The 16,534-nt window shown below is 37.9% G+C and overlaps 1 protein-coding gene across 8 annotated transcripts in view; it reads left to right on the top strand.

The window, feature by feature from the left end:
* Sox5 (SRY-box transcription factor 5) overlaps nt 1-16,534 on the top strand; it is an 896,761-nt gene that overhangs the window by 828,463 nt on the left and 51,764 nt on the right. For all 8 annotated transcript variants that reach the window (XM_045139445.1, XM_045139444.1, XM_045139447.1 and 5 more), the window contains one exon: nt 5,354-5,500. In XM_045139445.1, the coding sequence (XP_044995380.1) occupies nt 5,354-5,500 (147 nt within the window). The remainder of the gene's footprint in view (nt 1-5,353; nt 5,501-16,534) is intronic.

Genomic DNA, 16,534 nt, shown 5'->3' with positions numbered 1-16,534 from the left:
GGACAACTGATCATGATAGATATTTTTGTCAGAATCTAATTCTTGAATCCAAATATTCCAGATGGCAGTTAGACACCAGGCTAGTAGCCAATGGAAGAAGCTGTGTTTTTAGCAATTTGGGTAAAATACGCTATTAGGGGGAAGTGACAAGAACTTACTATCTCTAGAAATGAGTGCAATCATCCCGTTTAGAATTTAAATTGGCTGTGATTTTTGTGGAGCTTTTTTTTTTTCCATTTCTAGTACTTAAAATGTCTAAGTAAAGTGAATATCTTCCTAGAAAAAATTGCAACTGACTATTGCACCCAAAAGTGTCATGAAAAGCCATGGGTACAAATAGTTGCACTAATCCCCCCCCCCAAAATGATCAACAGCTTTTGGTATAGGTGAAATATCTGTCCTTTATCTTCTCATTAGATTTTTGATCTATTATTGGATGCAAGAGCTGCACATTAAAAAAAGTGACCTGTCAATCTATTACCTAGTTATTCTTCACTACACATGCTAGTAAATTATAAGGCTATAAATTATATGGCTGGGGTAGGTGCAACTTGGCCATATGTGCCATTTTATGTGGAAGTCAATAGACTCTACATAAAGTTCCTTGCATTGGACATGTGGTAGAGTACTTGCCTAGCATGTATAAAGTCCTGTGTTCAGTGCCCAGGACTACAGGAAGACAGAGAGGAGGTGGGGAGGAAGGTTGTTAGAGGAGTCCTTGAAAATCTAAGTCTATCATTTTCTCATTCAACAGGCATGATTATGAGAAAGCTCTCTGCCTGGATTCATTCTTCCTTTCTCAGGAAAGAGCTATGATGTGTTTGGACTGCCTTACTAAAACGTTATGATGACTCCTATACTAATGAGGATAGATGTTAGATATATTATTTTATAATTTACTTATATTGTTTAATAATGAAGACATATTATTCTTTCAGTTCCTATTTCATTTCATCCCACAGTCATGAGCAATTTTATACTATGCTAGGTATTTTATATTTTGATTTTTATTTCTTATAATTTCATACATGTATATAATGTAATATGATCTTTTTAATCCAATTGCCTTCCCATATCCCCCTCTCACTCCAACTCCATTCTTCTCCACTAATCCCCTACTTTCATGCCTTTATTGTGACCTAGAGAGTTAGTTTTTTGTTGTTGTTGTTGTTTTTGTTTTGTTTTCCTCAGGTAGAGTCTCACTCTAGCCCAGGCTGATCTGTAATTTACTATGTATGCAGTCTCAGGGTGGCCTTGAACTCACAGTGATACTCCTACCACTGCTTCCTAGGTATTGGGATTAAAGGCAGGCACTACCACACATGGCTTCCCTTCTACTTATTTATTTATTTTTCCAAGTAGGATCTCCCTCTAGCCCAGGCTGATGTGGAACTCTCTATGTAGTCTCAGGATGAACTCAAGCTCACAGAGATCTTCCTATTTCGACCTTAGTTTGTTTTCATTCTCTTCATTTGCACATTAGTTCTGACAGCTCAGTCATAACCCTACAGCTACTGTTTCTATTTAAGTTTTAATTAAAAACAGCATATACATTACTTGTATTCCATTGCTTTTTGCATTTCATTATCAGCTCTCTTGACTCTGTTTTAAGAGCTTCTGTAGGTGAGCTGAATCTGTCAAAGAATTTTGGTCACTGGTTTTGCCATAATTCACTATTCAAGTCCTCCTCTATTTTCTTTTTATAACCATTAGCTCATTTGTGAACCCATGCATTAAATATATGCAATGGAAAGAAATGCATGGGGACAAAAATGATTTTATAATATGTATTAGAAATTATCCTGTAATATATATAGAATATATCCCTATATGTATGTATTTATGTATACACATACACACATATATATGAATAAAAGCCTAGCTTATGGTTTTCTTTATAGGATAGCAAGTAAAACCCAAAGTTAAATATAAGATAAATTATAACAAATGTACCTTTTTGAAAACAATTACCTTCAAAATGTCAGAAACCAATTGAAAAGCAGGAACAAAGAAACTGAAAGAGAATATTGATTGAACTGGATGGGTATTCTAGCTTTGCAGAATAACTTGATTATTACCTTGAAATTAATGTTAGGAATTTGTTATACTCTGTAAAAACTCTCCAACTCTACAGAGCATTAAGAAAATTTGGTATTTCTTAAAATAATACCTTCCTAGTACCTTTCTATTACCTCCTCTATCAGGAAATGATTTTCAAGGAGCAATCACATAAGGCAGGCTGCCATTGACCATTTCATTTCTCTGTTTCTTCCTGGTGCACATAAGCTCATAAGAGCATTTTATGTACGCATGTGTACCTATGAGTATCTCTCACGTTTGTCTCAGTTGTCCTATAGCCTACACTTCTGTTTCTCCCTCATTTTTAGCCTCTTCAAGGACCATTGTTTCTTCTTCCAGTGGAACAAGTTATAAGCCAGAGCTGTGGACAGAACCAATATGAGTTCCTATTCCAGCTATAAGCCATCTGACTTTGGGCAACTTTTTCAATTTGAATTTAAAAGCATGTCTTAGGACAATTTAAATCACATAAACCTTGATTCTGTTAGTAAAAGGGCAAAAGGAATGATTTCATTTGAGTAAGGGAAGAATGTGTGTTTCTTTTTTATTTCAAGTATGTGTCACCTCCAACCTTTAAACACAATAAAATGTTTGACAGTATTTATAATTTTATTTTTAACAGTAGTTCTTCCACTTCTTTGGAAGTTATGAACATCGTGACTGACAGCTCATCACTGAATCATCTTGTATGAGGACAGGCTCAGTCTATCCAAAAGCTTGAACAATAAGATTTTTTACTGCTAAATAATCCCTCAATAATCAAAAGTAAATTTTAAAGCACTATTTTGTTCATATTTCATTTTTACTGCTAGATATCTTAATGTCCCACCTCATCTTTCGTAATTTGGAATAATCTCATTATTATTATTGTTTTTTGAGGTAGGGTCTCACTGTAGCTCAGGCTGACCTGGAATTCACTGTGGATTCTCAGGTTGGCTTCAAACTCATGGTGATCCTCTGCCTCCTGAGTGCTGGGATTAAAAGCATGTGCTACCACACCCAGCTCAAAATAAGTTCATTTTTAATGTATGCTAAACCAGAAGTAAGTATTATTATCTCCTAACAATAGCATTAAGTGGAACACTTTTCAAAGATAAGGACACAATAGAAAGTGGAATTCATAAAAAAGATTACTGCTATGCACTTATTAAGATATATACTTTTTCAATAATTCTGTACCAATAAGTATATCCTATTGGGCACAGTTTAATTTGCCAATCATGTCCCTAAGACATGGTCATATTGTAAGTGACTTCATAAAGAGTTCAAATATGAAAGACAAACTTCTTCTCTAATTACAAGAATTAATGCCCAAGTTTTGATCCCAGCAGAGGGAATGCATCAATTCTGATTTTTACAATATAATCACATGCCCAAGTCTTTATATATGAAGTGAATTACCATGCTCTGTTTGTGTAGCCTATGACATAGGAAATGCTTTCCTTTGACTGGCACAAAATGTTATGGAACAATAATTATTGATAATCAAAAATAAGCTTCACTGGCATGGCCTATGATTTTCTGGACTATACAATACTTTGTATAAAAGTCAGCAATAGGGCTGGAGGAATGGAGGCAAGTGTTTGCCTGCAAAGCCAAAGGACCAGGTTCAATTCCCCAGGACCCACATTATCCAGATGCCCAAGGTGGCAAATGTGTCTGGAGTTTATTTGCAGTGGTTGGAGGAGGTCCTGGCACACCCATTCTCTTTCTCTCCTTCCCTCCCTGTTTATGTCAAATAATTAAAATAAATAAAATAAAAGCAATAATTCTTGTCAATAATTTCAATTCCATAGCTCATTTATGTCATACTATCAGATTTTATATGTAGGAGATATATATGTATATGTATGTGTGTGTGTATATATATATACACACACATATATATACATTCATGTAAATATGTGCTGTTTCAATTTATAATTTCATTTATAGTGAGAATCCACTTACCATAACCTGCAGCATATTGTGAGTTTTCTCTTCTTTCTAAACAAAAAAGAAAAGAAAAAATGTTCAGAGAATGATTTCTCTCAGACAAGCCTTCCTCCTTAACTTCACTGTAGAAATACTGGCCTTGCCTAGTAAAAGCTGTCTGTGGAATCCTAAGACAAATTGAAGATATAAAATTGGCATATGTATATACCCTCATGAGTATTACAAAGGTTAATAATTGCTTTCTAATGCAGATTCATTAAATTTTTGCAACGTGTTAAGGTAAACCTTAATGGGTTTCGTCATTTGAATGCAAAATGAGATTTTTTTGGTTTTGGACACTGTATCATATGCCTCCATTGGAAAAGTAAAGTTTCTTTTGATGTTAATGATTTGGCGACATGTTTTGCCTGGTTATTGCACAAGAAATATTAAGTGGTAGTTTTAATAGAAGAGCATGTGTGACAGGCAACTCTTCCTCAAAACCTTAGAACTCGAGATAATTTGGGGTTTGTCTGTTTATATCATGAAGTATCCAATCAATTTTTTACCCATTTTAGGATAGCCACACAACAAATAACATTCTCCTAACACTGTCCTTCTATTTTGCTAAGCCTTTTATGATTTTATCCAACTATACTTAGAAAAATTGCTACAGTTACCTTGTTCAATCTGTCAGTGAAGAGTCACATACAAGGAGTGAACTAAATATAGGTAATAAGAACATCACAGGGCTGGAGAGATGGCTTAGTAGTTAAGGTGCTCACCTGCAAAGCCAAAGGAAACTAATTTGAGTCCCTAGAAGCCATGTAAGCCAGATGTACAAGGTCATTCATGTGTCTGGAGTTCGTTTGCTGTGGCCAGTGGCCCTGGCGCATCCATTCACCCTCTCTCTCCCTTGCCATCTTCCTCTTTATTTGTCAAATAAATAAATAAAAATATATTTTAAAAATAAAATATTTAAAGAACATCAAAACTATGTGTGTGTGTGTGTGTAGGTCTTTTGGTAACACACCATAAACTTTTAATGCAATGCAAAGGAAACCCTTGACCAGATCGTGGGATATGCTTGCCTACCACTGACATTGGTAAAGAGTCAATATGATGACTGCGTTTGTTTTGCATTCCTGAATATACTGATGTCAGGATCCTTTATTTCTCCCCTGAGAAATAAGGTGCGAAGTTGATGTAAGAAATATTAGCGTCCTTCTTTTTAAATATTTCAGGACGTAATCAAAAATACCCATCAGGAACCCACCACATCTGAACATGGGTCCTTTCTGAAAGGTGCACTTATTTTGCCATTAATGGTATCTCTCTCTCTCTCTCTCTCATTCTGCAGCAGTTATACGCGGCCCAGCTAGCTGCAATGCAGGTATCTCCAGGCGGGAAGCTCCCAGGCGTACCCCAAGGCAACCTTGCTGCTGCTGTATCTCCTACCAGCCTTCACACAGACAAGAGCACAAACAGCCCACCACCCAAAAGCAAGGTACCCTCCTCAAGAAACTAACCTACTTCCCAGTTAGTATTTTGCTATCCACACAATGGAATGTATTGAAGGCCAGTGGCATGCCAGTCAGTGGGATAAACCCTGGTGTTCATAGAGGTAAGAGTTGAATGGGAACAATGTGTGTGAATATGAATTTACATGCATATTTCAAATAACTTATTAATTAAAAAAAGAAAAAGACATTTTTAGTTATAAGGATACAGTGGTAATTAGACAGGTGTCCTGCACCCAAGGCGCTTAAAGCTTTGAAAGTATCAAAAGTTAAATGGGGGAGGGAGGGAATTACCATGGGATTTTTTTTTATAATTATGGAAAATGTTAAGAAAAATTAAAAAATAAATTTAAAAAAGTTAAATGGTCAACCTTTGTAGTACAAAAAAATGTCAACAATAAATTTCATGAAGATGTACAATAATAAAATACATTGCAAGGTATTAGGGAGAAAGAGATTAGCTTCAGTGAGAAGAAAAGTATCTGCCAAAGAAAGAGCAACTGAAATAGAATGTAAAGTCTGAGTAGGATTAGGACATATGGAGTGATATATATATGTATATGTGTGTGTATGATTATATATATATATATCAATTGCTATTATGATGTGGCATGGTGTAGATGTAATTTTAGATATGTTGCCATCCATCCACTAGATGATCATATAAGGAAATAAAGATGATCACAGAATCAAAAGAAAGAGTATAGAGAAGCATTTTGTTTTCACATGTAAGGAAACATTTCCTGAGACACATGGAAAAGGACTGGTTGCACTCAAAATGTATGTCTCTCAGAGAGAAGTAAAATAATGTACCTGAAGTATTTTTGTATGTTTTGAGACTTTATTTTTTTTGTTGTTTACTTTTATTTATTTATTTGAGAGCGATAGAGAGCAAGCGAGCGAGTGAATGGGTGTGCCAGGGCTTTGAGCCACTGCAAACGAATTCCAGATGTGTATGCCTCCTTGTGCATCTGGCTTACATGGGTACTGAGGAATTGATCATAAAACCGGTGTCCTTAGACTTCACAGGCAAGCGCTTAACTGCTAGGCCATCTCTCCAGGACTTGAGACTTTATATTTATGTTGTCATATGAATACAATTTTTTTGCGAAATAAGTGAGAAGACTGAACACAAAGTGATATTTTTCTATGATTATTTAAGGAAACCAACTGTAAATATTGCAATTACATTAGAAAATATTAAAGAGAAAATTGACACAATTAATTTAACCCTGCAATGTTTTTGTTTTAAATAGCCTAGAAATTTTTATCTGTTTTCCATTTCATGTCTGTTAAGAGTAATCATAAACATGAGTCAAAGAAACAGAGAGGATTAGAAAATGCTGAAAGGTAAATAAAGTTTAAAAAGATATATCCAGTAGAACAGGCTGACATTTAAAGTTATTGTAAAATACCACAGAATGAGCTGAGAAGGGACTATCCCATCCACTGGGAAAGGACACTCTAACAGATGTCTCCTCAAAACTCCCAATTCCTTTTTCAGAACTGCTAAGAGACAAATTGACTTGAGCACTCAGCTCAGTGCTGCTCCCAGTGTGTTCACAGATTTAGTGAAAAATACTGCACACATCACTGTGGCATTACCTAGCGAATATATGACCCTGTAAAACTGACTTCACTGTTGTTGTGGACCTTGTAGGCTCAGTGTCAAATGTATGCCTGAGGCCTTATCTGCTTCATAATCATAACAGCATGTAAACTTTTAAAACTCAGTAATTACAAAATTTATTGACTAAAATTATATTTTAATGCAGCAATATTTATGTCTCCATGGACCATCTGCCTTAAGAGCATCAGTGTTACAGGTATAGGCAAACTGAGCAAAATAGGTAGATATAACACCACAGAACCTGCCACACACAGTAACCTCTGGGAGGTGTTTTCTCCATGATGCAGTAGTTTTATTTCACACCATAGTCCATAATGATGCTTTACAGTAGGACATTTGATTTTAGAACTTTAGGTTATACCATTCAGCTTTCTGTGGTTAATGGGTTCTTGTCCCTTACGCTGGATGAAATTTTTATCATCAGTATCTTCTCACCATTTCATTGATACAATACTCAGGAAGCTTTTTATGCCTAAGTCATCTGTCTATACTTATATTTATCCTCTAATCATTCATTTAGCAGTCCTTCATCCATTTGTCTTTTAAATGTTTATTGAGTGACTTCAACCCTTAGGTAACCAGGCCGAATGCAAACATTGGTGAAAGTTTGTTTTCATGATTAGGAGACATCTATATAACCTACATAGTTCATATGCCTGGAAACCTAGAGACTCAACACAAAAGGGACCAAAAATTTCAGTCACATTATAAATTCACCCTAATCTTCTGGTTCCATAAATCCTTCCTTTATTCCATAAGAGCAGAAAAAAACATATTGTATTTCCATTGCCATGATCTACATAATTTAAAAATATATGCTATAGCTCTTTTCTTTGGAGTACAATTATTCTTCAGAAATTAGCCATCATGATTATTCTGATACATATATTCTAAGAAGCTGAAGGATCTTCCTCATCCCACCTGAAATTATTGCATATACATGAAGGATTCAACAAGAATTGTAGTTCCTTTTCTTACAGAAAAACAAAATAATGAAACCATATCCTGTGCTTTTTCAAGGTTCTATATCATAGTGGCCACAACCAAAGATTTCCAAAATGTGCCATGTTAACCTGTTCTGAATAAATGCAGCAGATTTCTAAGAGCCACACTAATTAGCAGCATTATTCCCTATTAGTGAAGAACATGGATTAAAAAATTACAACCCCTAGTAAATAAACAATACCCATTACAATCCATGAATTTAATATCCTGAGGTTTGCAATTGATATCTGTCCATTGCATAATGAAAATTCTGATGCCACAACTACTTGATTCAAGTACAACAGTCATTGTTTATCATCACATTCATAGTTTTGAACAAATATCAATGTTTTGGGAATATTTTCTTGTTGGTTTTATTAGCAAATTTTCAAGTCTATCTTACTATCAGATAGAACTGCCTAATATAAGACCTCTGTATTATGGGCATACCTGTGTGTCTCATACTGAATCGGTGGTATAAGCTATGTGTCTATTTGCTGCTTGGAGAAATAGAATAGTAATTCATATCTAGGTGATGATGGATGGATGGTGATCTTACTGACAGCTGTCAAAAATCAAGCATGTGCTCCAAGTTTTATCACCTGCCTTCCACCTGAGTGAGCTTCTGCCTTCGACTCTCAACTCCAGAAAAGGACACAAATAAAACCTATTTGCAATTTGCAAAAATAAATAAATAAAAGGAAGGAAGGGGGATCAAAAGGAGGGGGCTCCAAAAGACTGTAAAATTGTGCAGCGTGAGTCCTCCGATACATGCTGTTTTCAATCTGCTGTGTGCCAGTTGGGAGGCTTGGGGAGAGTGTGTGTGAGAGAGAAAGGATAATGCTGAGAAATGATAGAGTGGCTGTGACCTCCAAGCTCAGCCTGGAAATCCAAGACATTGATTTCACTTAGCATTCCTGCTGAGAAATCTGGCGGAGTTCAGTTGTAATAAAAGAACAAAATTCTGTTCTAATGGTAATGGCGTATGACAGACATATCACTTTGTCTGTCCTCAGCAACAGAGAGAGCAGAATTGGAGGCAGGTCACCTGACCTGCCTGGGGTGTTGAACAAGTGCTGTACTGTGCTGTGAACTGCCGCCTGGGAACGTAATTATTTATAATATTAAATGATAAAGAAACCTTCAGAGGACTCGCAGTGGACGCCTGAAAACCGCACTTAGGAATTGTGCTCTGTGAATGTGAGAGTATTAAAGGAAATAGGCTCTATTCAAAATCTGTGTTTGGAAACATGCGATGTGTTGGGTGTCCTTGATCTCATTGTTTATGAATGGGTCTCATTAATGCCTGACATAGTATCATTACTTAATATTATTTGTTATAAGCCAAATAGACATGATGTTTATCATCCACTCTGTCAAAAACAGTATAATGGAGCCATAAAACTATGGGCAGGCCTTTAAAGTTTTTCAGCAGTCATAATCTTTCTAGATACTTATCTCTTTAGCCATCATTTTAATGTTCCCCTGTGGAGTCTGCAGACTGCTTCTCTGGTTGACCAACAAAAGCAAATATATTTAGCACTGCACAGATATTCTCTAAGATCACATGTGTCTTTAGAGTCAAGATTATGGCTAAATGTTGGTAAATAACATTTAAATGAGTGAGATCTTGAACTTTGGTACACATGAGATACTGTTTAGTGGAGTTTGAATAAGACAATTCTGCCTTCTCACGTGAAGGAATACTCATTTACAAACTATTGACTGATACTGAAATTTGAATCTCATGTGTAATAATCTTGCTCTAAGTCTGTTTGAATCCTTAAAATATTTAACTTTTAGCTCAAATTCTGCCATGGAACTAATAATGGACGACTTAGCATCGTGCATATTAGTACCACTTGTTTATTTAAATGATTTCTGCTTATTCTGTTGTCTATTGACTTTTAATGATCCAAGAGAGCTCTGCACTTCAACGGTATAAGTGATCTTTTCCGACATTTCCTTGCTTGTTACAAATTACTTTTAAAACTTATGCGCCAATATCGTGCCTAAAATTAAAAGGAAGGGCATTCATACTATTCTAGGCATGACACATACAATTCTGCTAGAAGCAACCTTACAATTCCATGCTCACCTGCCTTCCATGTGATAAACGTCTGAACTTCACATTTTAAGTGCCTTTCCAATTTAAAAGTGGCCGCCACTTGTACATGCCACTAAACGTCTCTTGGGATTTGATGGCAATATACATACTGCCATCAGCGATGGAGAACAGTTAGTTCCACACGGTGATGACAAGAGAGAAATCCGGGGTGCTTTTCTTTTAACCTCACCGTGACCCTAGGCCTGCTCCTAGTCATGCCTCCATCAATGGCAAGAACACAGACTATCCAAGGCGATTATTTTCTTTGTTACTCTTTTCAAACACTTCTGACAGTGATGATCCCATTTGTTCAGCAGTAGCACCCCGAAGTTCTGACAAAGCCAGCTGAGCAGACACAATCACATTACCTCTACCACAGCATCCTTGTAAATTTTGCTTCCAACTCGAAAGCAAGTGCTGGGACCTTACTGTTTTCTGATCCCACACTCACAACACAGAAATGAAGGTTTTTTTTTTTTCTGATTTTTTTTTGTCCATGTGCTTGTGTTGGAAACATCAGCGTTGCTGATGACTTCTTCTAGGCACTGATTTTATTTTGCTATGATGGTACCAATTATATATCATTTCAGACTATCAAGTCAACCGCCCCCACCCTGACCTACAGGGAGGCATTTTGTGGCCTAACACAGTGAGTCACAATCTGGGGTGCACATCCTCACAAGATGATTGAGCAATAAATAGGGAAGAGGCGGGTATAGGTACATCGTGATTGAGGACTGCTTCTGCCACATGTGCAAAATGCAGGCATTTCTCGTAACTTACAACATTGTTTTACCATGACAACTTGGGAGGAAAAACAAAACAAACTTCACATATAGTACCTAGTCAAAATACAATGGAGGGCTGGAGAGATGGCTTAGCGGTTAAGCGCTTGCCTGTGAAGCCTGAGGATCCCTGTTCAAGGCTCAATTCTCCAGGACCCACGTTAGCCAGATGCACAAGGGGGCGCATGCATCTGGAATTAGTTTGCAGTGGCTGGAGGCCCTGGCGCACCCATTCTCTCTCTCTCAAATTGGAAAGGCACTTAAAATGTGAAGTTCAGATGTTTATCACATGGAAGGCAGATCATCATCAGATAAAGCCATGAATCTATTCTGAGGATGCAGGCCTGTAGTAGGAAGATCCAATCGGTCCTACATGCTCAGAACAGAAAGGCATCTTAGCCTCAGACGGTTGTGACTACATTGGAATTGACCATTTTCTACCCTAAGGCTTTCTGCGTCCTCTGGCAAGTAATCATATGCTGACATCTCCCGAACTGCTTGTTTTGCACACCGACCCAGTGCTTCACAGAATAGCTGTTGAACCCCCACGATCACTGGGCTCTCTCTGTGGGCGTGCGGTGTGACAGTTTCCTTAGTCTTTGAAGTGTGCTGTACATTTGCTATGCTCAAGAGATGCGTTAATTCATGAAGACTCACCCCATACAGTTGAGCTGTAAATACATCCATCAACATTATCCCTTCCTAGGTGGAATCTATCGACAATGCATAGCACATAGTTACCCTGTGATGTTAAAAAAAAAATTATATATATATATATATATATATATATATATATATAGAGAGAGAGAGAGAGAGAGAGAGAGAGAGAGAGAGAGATATTTATCTTCACAGAGCCTCTCGTGACTCAAGTGAAACATGTTAAATGAAGTGTTTTCAACAGATCTCTCGTGATGAGCTCTGTCCCTCTTTATTCCTCTGGGCGCAGTGGAAGGAAATCTCCCGTGGCTTGATACTGCACCACAGGCTTTCTGAGCTCTGTAGCCATAAATGTGCAAATAGGTCATTCAGCACTGTAGTCTCCAGATTTGAAAAGGGGATGTCAGAGTCCCATTTGTACCACAAAAAAAAAAACAAACTCTGAAAAAAAAAAAAAATGAAGCCAGACCAGTTATAATTTCAGCATTAAACAGAAATGGCAAAATATCCAGGGTAGAGGAAGATTTCAATAATGTCCTTGAAATCCCACTGGCCTGGATGAGTTTTTGGAATTCTGATAATTGTGTTGCCAGGATCCTGTCTCGAGCAGAACATGGAAGCTGGACAGAGCTTTTTTCATAGTGCGTGTGGCAGGAAAGAGGGGGTGCTGCACGCATGCCGATTCAGGAAGAGCCACGATGTATTTCCTACGTGAAAGTTACCCTTGCACGTGGGTTCATGGGTTGGGAAGAAGCTCAGAAAAGAAAATGCTTGCCATACAGGCATGAGGACCTTAGATCAGCCCCCCAGAACCCATTTTAAAAGTCCGCATGACACAAAGTGAATGGTGACGGATGTGACCAGAGACCCAAAGAAACCATCACAATGATCTTGCACAGGATGGCGCATGCAGAGTTAGCCTGAAATCTTTCCTGTTGCTGTTGTTGGTTTGTTTGTTTTTAGATTCACTTACTTTATCAAGTCTTATTTTATAGCAAACATTTAAAATATAATTGATAGTACACATAATCACCGTTAGGAAGAAATTGCATGGTTCAGTTTTGGTAGTGACTCTTTTGGCACTAGCAATAACAGTAATAATGTTTAAATGATCATTGTAAAAAAGAAATATGGGCTGGAGAGATGGCTTAGCCGTCAAGCGCTTGCCTGTGAAGTCTAAGGACTCTGGTTCAAGGCTTGGTTCCCCAGGTCCCACATTAGCCAGATGCACAAGGGGGCGCACGCGTCTGGAGTTCATTTGCGGTGGCTGGAAGCCCTGGCGCGCCCATTCTCTTTCTCTCCTCCTCACTGTCTGTCACTCTCAAGTAAATAAAAATAAACAAAAATAAAAAAAATAAAAGAAGTACTGCAGTTGCTGGGAAGATGTCATGGTGACATGCCTGTTGTCTCAGGACATTGTATGGTTAGTGCAGGAGGGTCAGGAGTTCAAGGCCAGCTTTAGCTACACAGGAAGAACACATTTCACTAGGCAAGGGCTGGGGATATAGCCCAGCATGAAAGCTTTGACTATGATTTCCAGAAATGAGCAAAGAAATTTAGTTGCCGGTATATATTAGTGTATATTGGAGTTGAGGTACTCCTATTTTTACGAAAGCTTTTTATTGATAGTTTCCATAAGTATGGAAAGTAAACCATGACAGCTCCCTCACCCACTCCCTTCTCCTCCTCTCAAATCCACCCTCCATCCCATCCCCTCCCTACTTGGATGTCATGATTTTTCTTCCTAAGGGTCTTGTGTAGGTAGAGTTAGACCCTGCGAGGTCAGCAATATCCAGGCCACTTTGTGTCTGGAAATTTGCACTGTAAGCAATCCTATCCTTCCTTTGACTCTTAAATTCCTTCCACCACTGCTTCTGCAATGGACCCTGAGCCCTGGAGGGTGTGATAGAGATGTCTCAGAGCTCAGTGCTCCACTGTCACTGCTCAGCACCATGGAGACTTTTATTTAATGTCTTTTAAACAAGTCAACAACCCACTTAAAGAGAGTCCTATACACAGGTACGCGCGCACACACGTTCTCAGCCAGGAAATCCCAGCACTCGGAAGGCAGAGGTAGGAGGTTACCCATGATTTCGAGGCCATCCTGAGGCGAAAGAGTGAATTCCAGGTCTGCCTGGGCTAGAACAAGACTCTACCTCAAAAAACAAATATGAAAATTTATACACACATACACACGGTGTTTTCACATCTACTCCTGCACCTACAATATCGAAGTGACATTCATTATTCCAAGTTAACTTAAAGGAAAATCAAGCCTGGTATGGTGGCACACACCTTTAATCTCAGCACTTGAGAGGCAGAGGTAGGAAGATTGCTGTGAGGTCAAAACCACCATGAGACTACAGAGTGAATTCCAGGTCAGCCTGAGCTAGAGTAGACCTGACCTCAAAAAACAAACAAAAATTATATATATATATGTGTGTGTGTGTGTGTGTGTGTGTGTGTGTGTGTGTGTGTGTATGTGTACATATATATATGTACACATACATACACACACACATACATATATATATGTGTGTGTGTGTATATATATATGTATATATATACATATACATACACACACACATACATATGTATGTGTGTATATATATGTATATATATACATATACATACACACACACACATACATATGTATATGTATATATGTGTGTGTATATATATATGTATATATGTGTGTGTATATATATGTATGTGTATATATATATATATATACACACACACACACACATATATATTAAAGTTCTCCATCTTTGCTCCCAGTTCTTACTAGAGCACTAATAACCAACTGAGCAAGTCATTCTTAATTATTGCATTTTTATATCAAGACTAGAACTTTTATGGCTTTATTAGCATTGAATATGGAAAATATTTTCTTTACAGACTCAGTGATATAATCCACAGCCGCTGTGGATTTAGGAGTTGCTTAATCTGCCGAGTCATCATTAAGCAGATAGTCCACAGACTCGTGTGTCCCTAAGCTTGCCATCACAGGATTACAGTAACATTTGAAACTCAGACTGACTTATTGACCTTTGGGAGCAGGGAATGGGGCTGGAGGGATGGCTTAGTGGTTTAAGCACCTGCAAAGCCAAAGGACCAAGTTTCGATTCCCCAGGACCCATGTTAGCCAGATGCCCAAGGGGGCACACGCATCTGGAGTTCGTTTGCAGTGGCTGGAGACCTTGGTGTGCACATTCTCATATTCTCTCTCTCCCCCCCTTTCTCTATTAAATTAATAAAATATTAAAAATAGAAAAAGGGAATGATATTTAAGCTCTCCCTTGGATTAAATACATAAGAATTTTCCCTCATTAAAATTTTGAATGTGGACTATACAAACAGTGCAATTGGCCTAGCACCTGCCTTACAAGAGAGAGGATTTGAATTCCAACCCCCCAGAGTCCATCGGTCACGGGTGCACACCTTTTGTAATCCCAAAACTGAGGCAGGCAGCAGTGACAGGCACGTTCTTGGAGCTTGCTGGCAAGCCATTCTACCCTGTGTGGTGAGCTCCCCCATCTTGGTAGTAAAGTGCTTGGTGCCAGAGAGGAATGACGCCTGAGGTTGTCCTGTGGCCTCCATGTGCACATGTACCTGTACCCACACCCATGAGAGCCTGCACACACATGCACCTGTGTAACCAAACATTCGCCCTTACAAACATTTAGAAACGTTCATTCTTCGTAGCTCACAGTGTTGAGGATCAGCAGGGACCTGATTTTCGCAGAGCTGGGGCAAAGCAACCTGCCTGTCAGGCGGAGAAATCTAACAGCAAGAATAGCTGGGGATCTCTCTAGCCCAGAATCCTGTATGTATAGTTGGCAGAGGAAAAACGTGCCCTCCTTGTAGGTGATGTAACTGCACCTTCTTAGAACACGACTCTCAACCCAGGACCTGCAGGCCATAGGTGACATGCCCCACAGATGTAGCTGTTAGACAGCAAGCACTGATTTTCTTGATTCCACTGGGAGACTCCTTCAGAAGCAAACAATTTGAGAAACGTTCTTTATGATTCTCTGATTTCTTTCAAAGGCATGAAAATGAAATCTCTTCATTCAGAGGAATATGACACAGAATTGTACTTTTCAGGCTACATAGTGTCAAATAACAAGAAGAAAGTGACATGAACCATTGAATACATTAAAAACTAATTTCATCAAATTATTTGCCAATATCAAAAAACAGAAGACCTAAAATATTTTTTTTATAAAATCACAAATTATTTACCAAAGCTCTCTAGTAATGTATTGCCAAATTATTCATCATTCCTCGTATTCTGTAAGTTTTCTTTGACTATGCCATTGAAAGAACAAGGAATTTTATTTTTGCTAGTCTGTTATGTCCTTTGAGTTCTTATGTTTGTTGGGCAGTTTTGATGACTCTTAGAAGTGTAGATATTTCATAAATAGGAAGAAAAAGAAATTGACACCCGAAATAGAATGGACGAAGTACTGCAAAAAAAAAAAAACCCTTCTCTTGTGGTATTTCAAGTAGCACTTAAAATAACATGAGAAAAGAAAATACTGTTATGAAGTATGTTTAAAAAAGCATTGTGGTAACAACAGGACTAGCCTTAAATAGGGAGAGATTTCTGTTCTCTGCACTCCTCTATGCAAGCTTTCTGATGATCAAAGTTTCATTTTAAGCCGTTGGAAGCTCAACATTCAAGCATGGTCTAGATGAATACAGGGCACAGTAAGAATTTCAGGTTATATGATGGAATTTTTTTTTTTTTTTTTTTTTTTTTTGAGGTAGAGTCTCACTCTAGCCCAGGCTGACATAGAATTCACTATGGAGTCTCAGGATGGTCTCAAACTTATGGCAATCCTCCTACCTC

The sequence above is a fragment of the Jaculus jaculus genome, chromosome 22 (genome assembly GCF_020740685.1).
Source record: "Jaculus jaculus isolate mJacJac1 chromosome 22, mJacJac1.mat.Y.cur, whole genome shotgun sequence".
NCBI lineage: Eukaryota > Metazoa > Chordata > Mammalia > Rodentia > Dipodidae > Jaculus > Jaculus jaculus.
The sequence above is the reverse complement of the archived record's forward strand: the minus strand, read 5'-3'. Positions and strand labels throughout refer to the sequence as shown.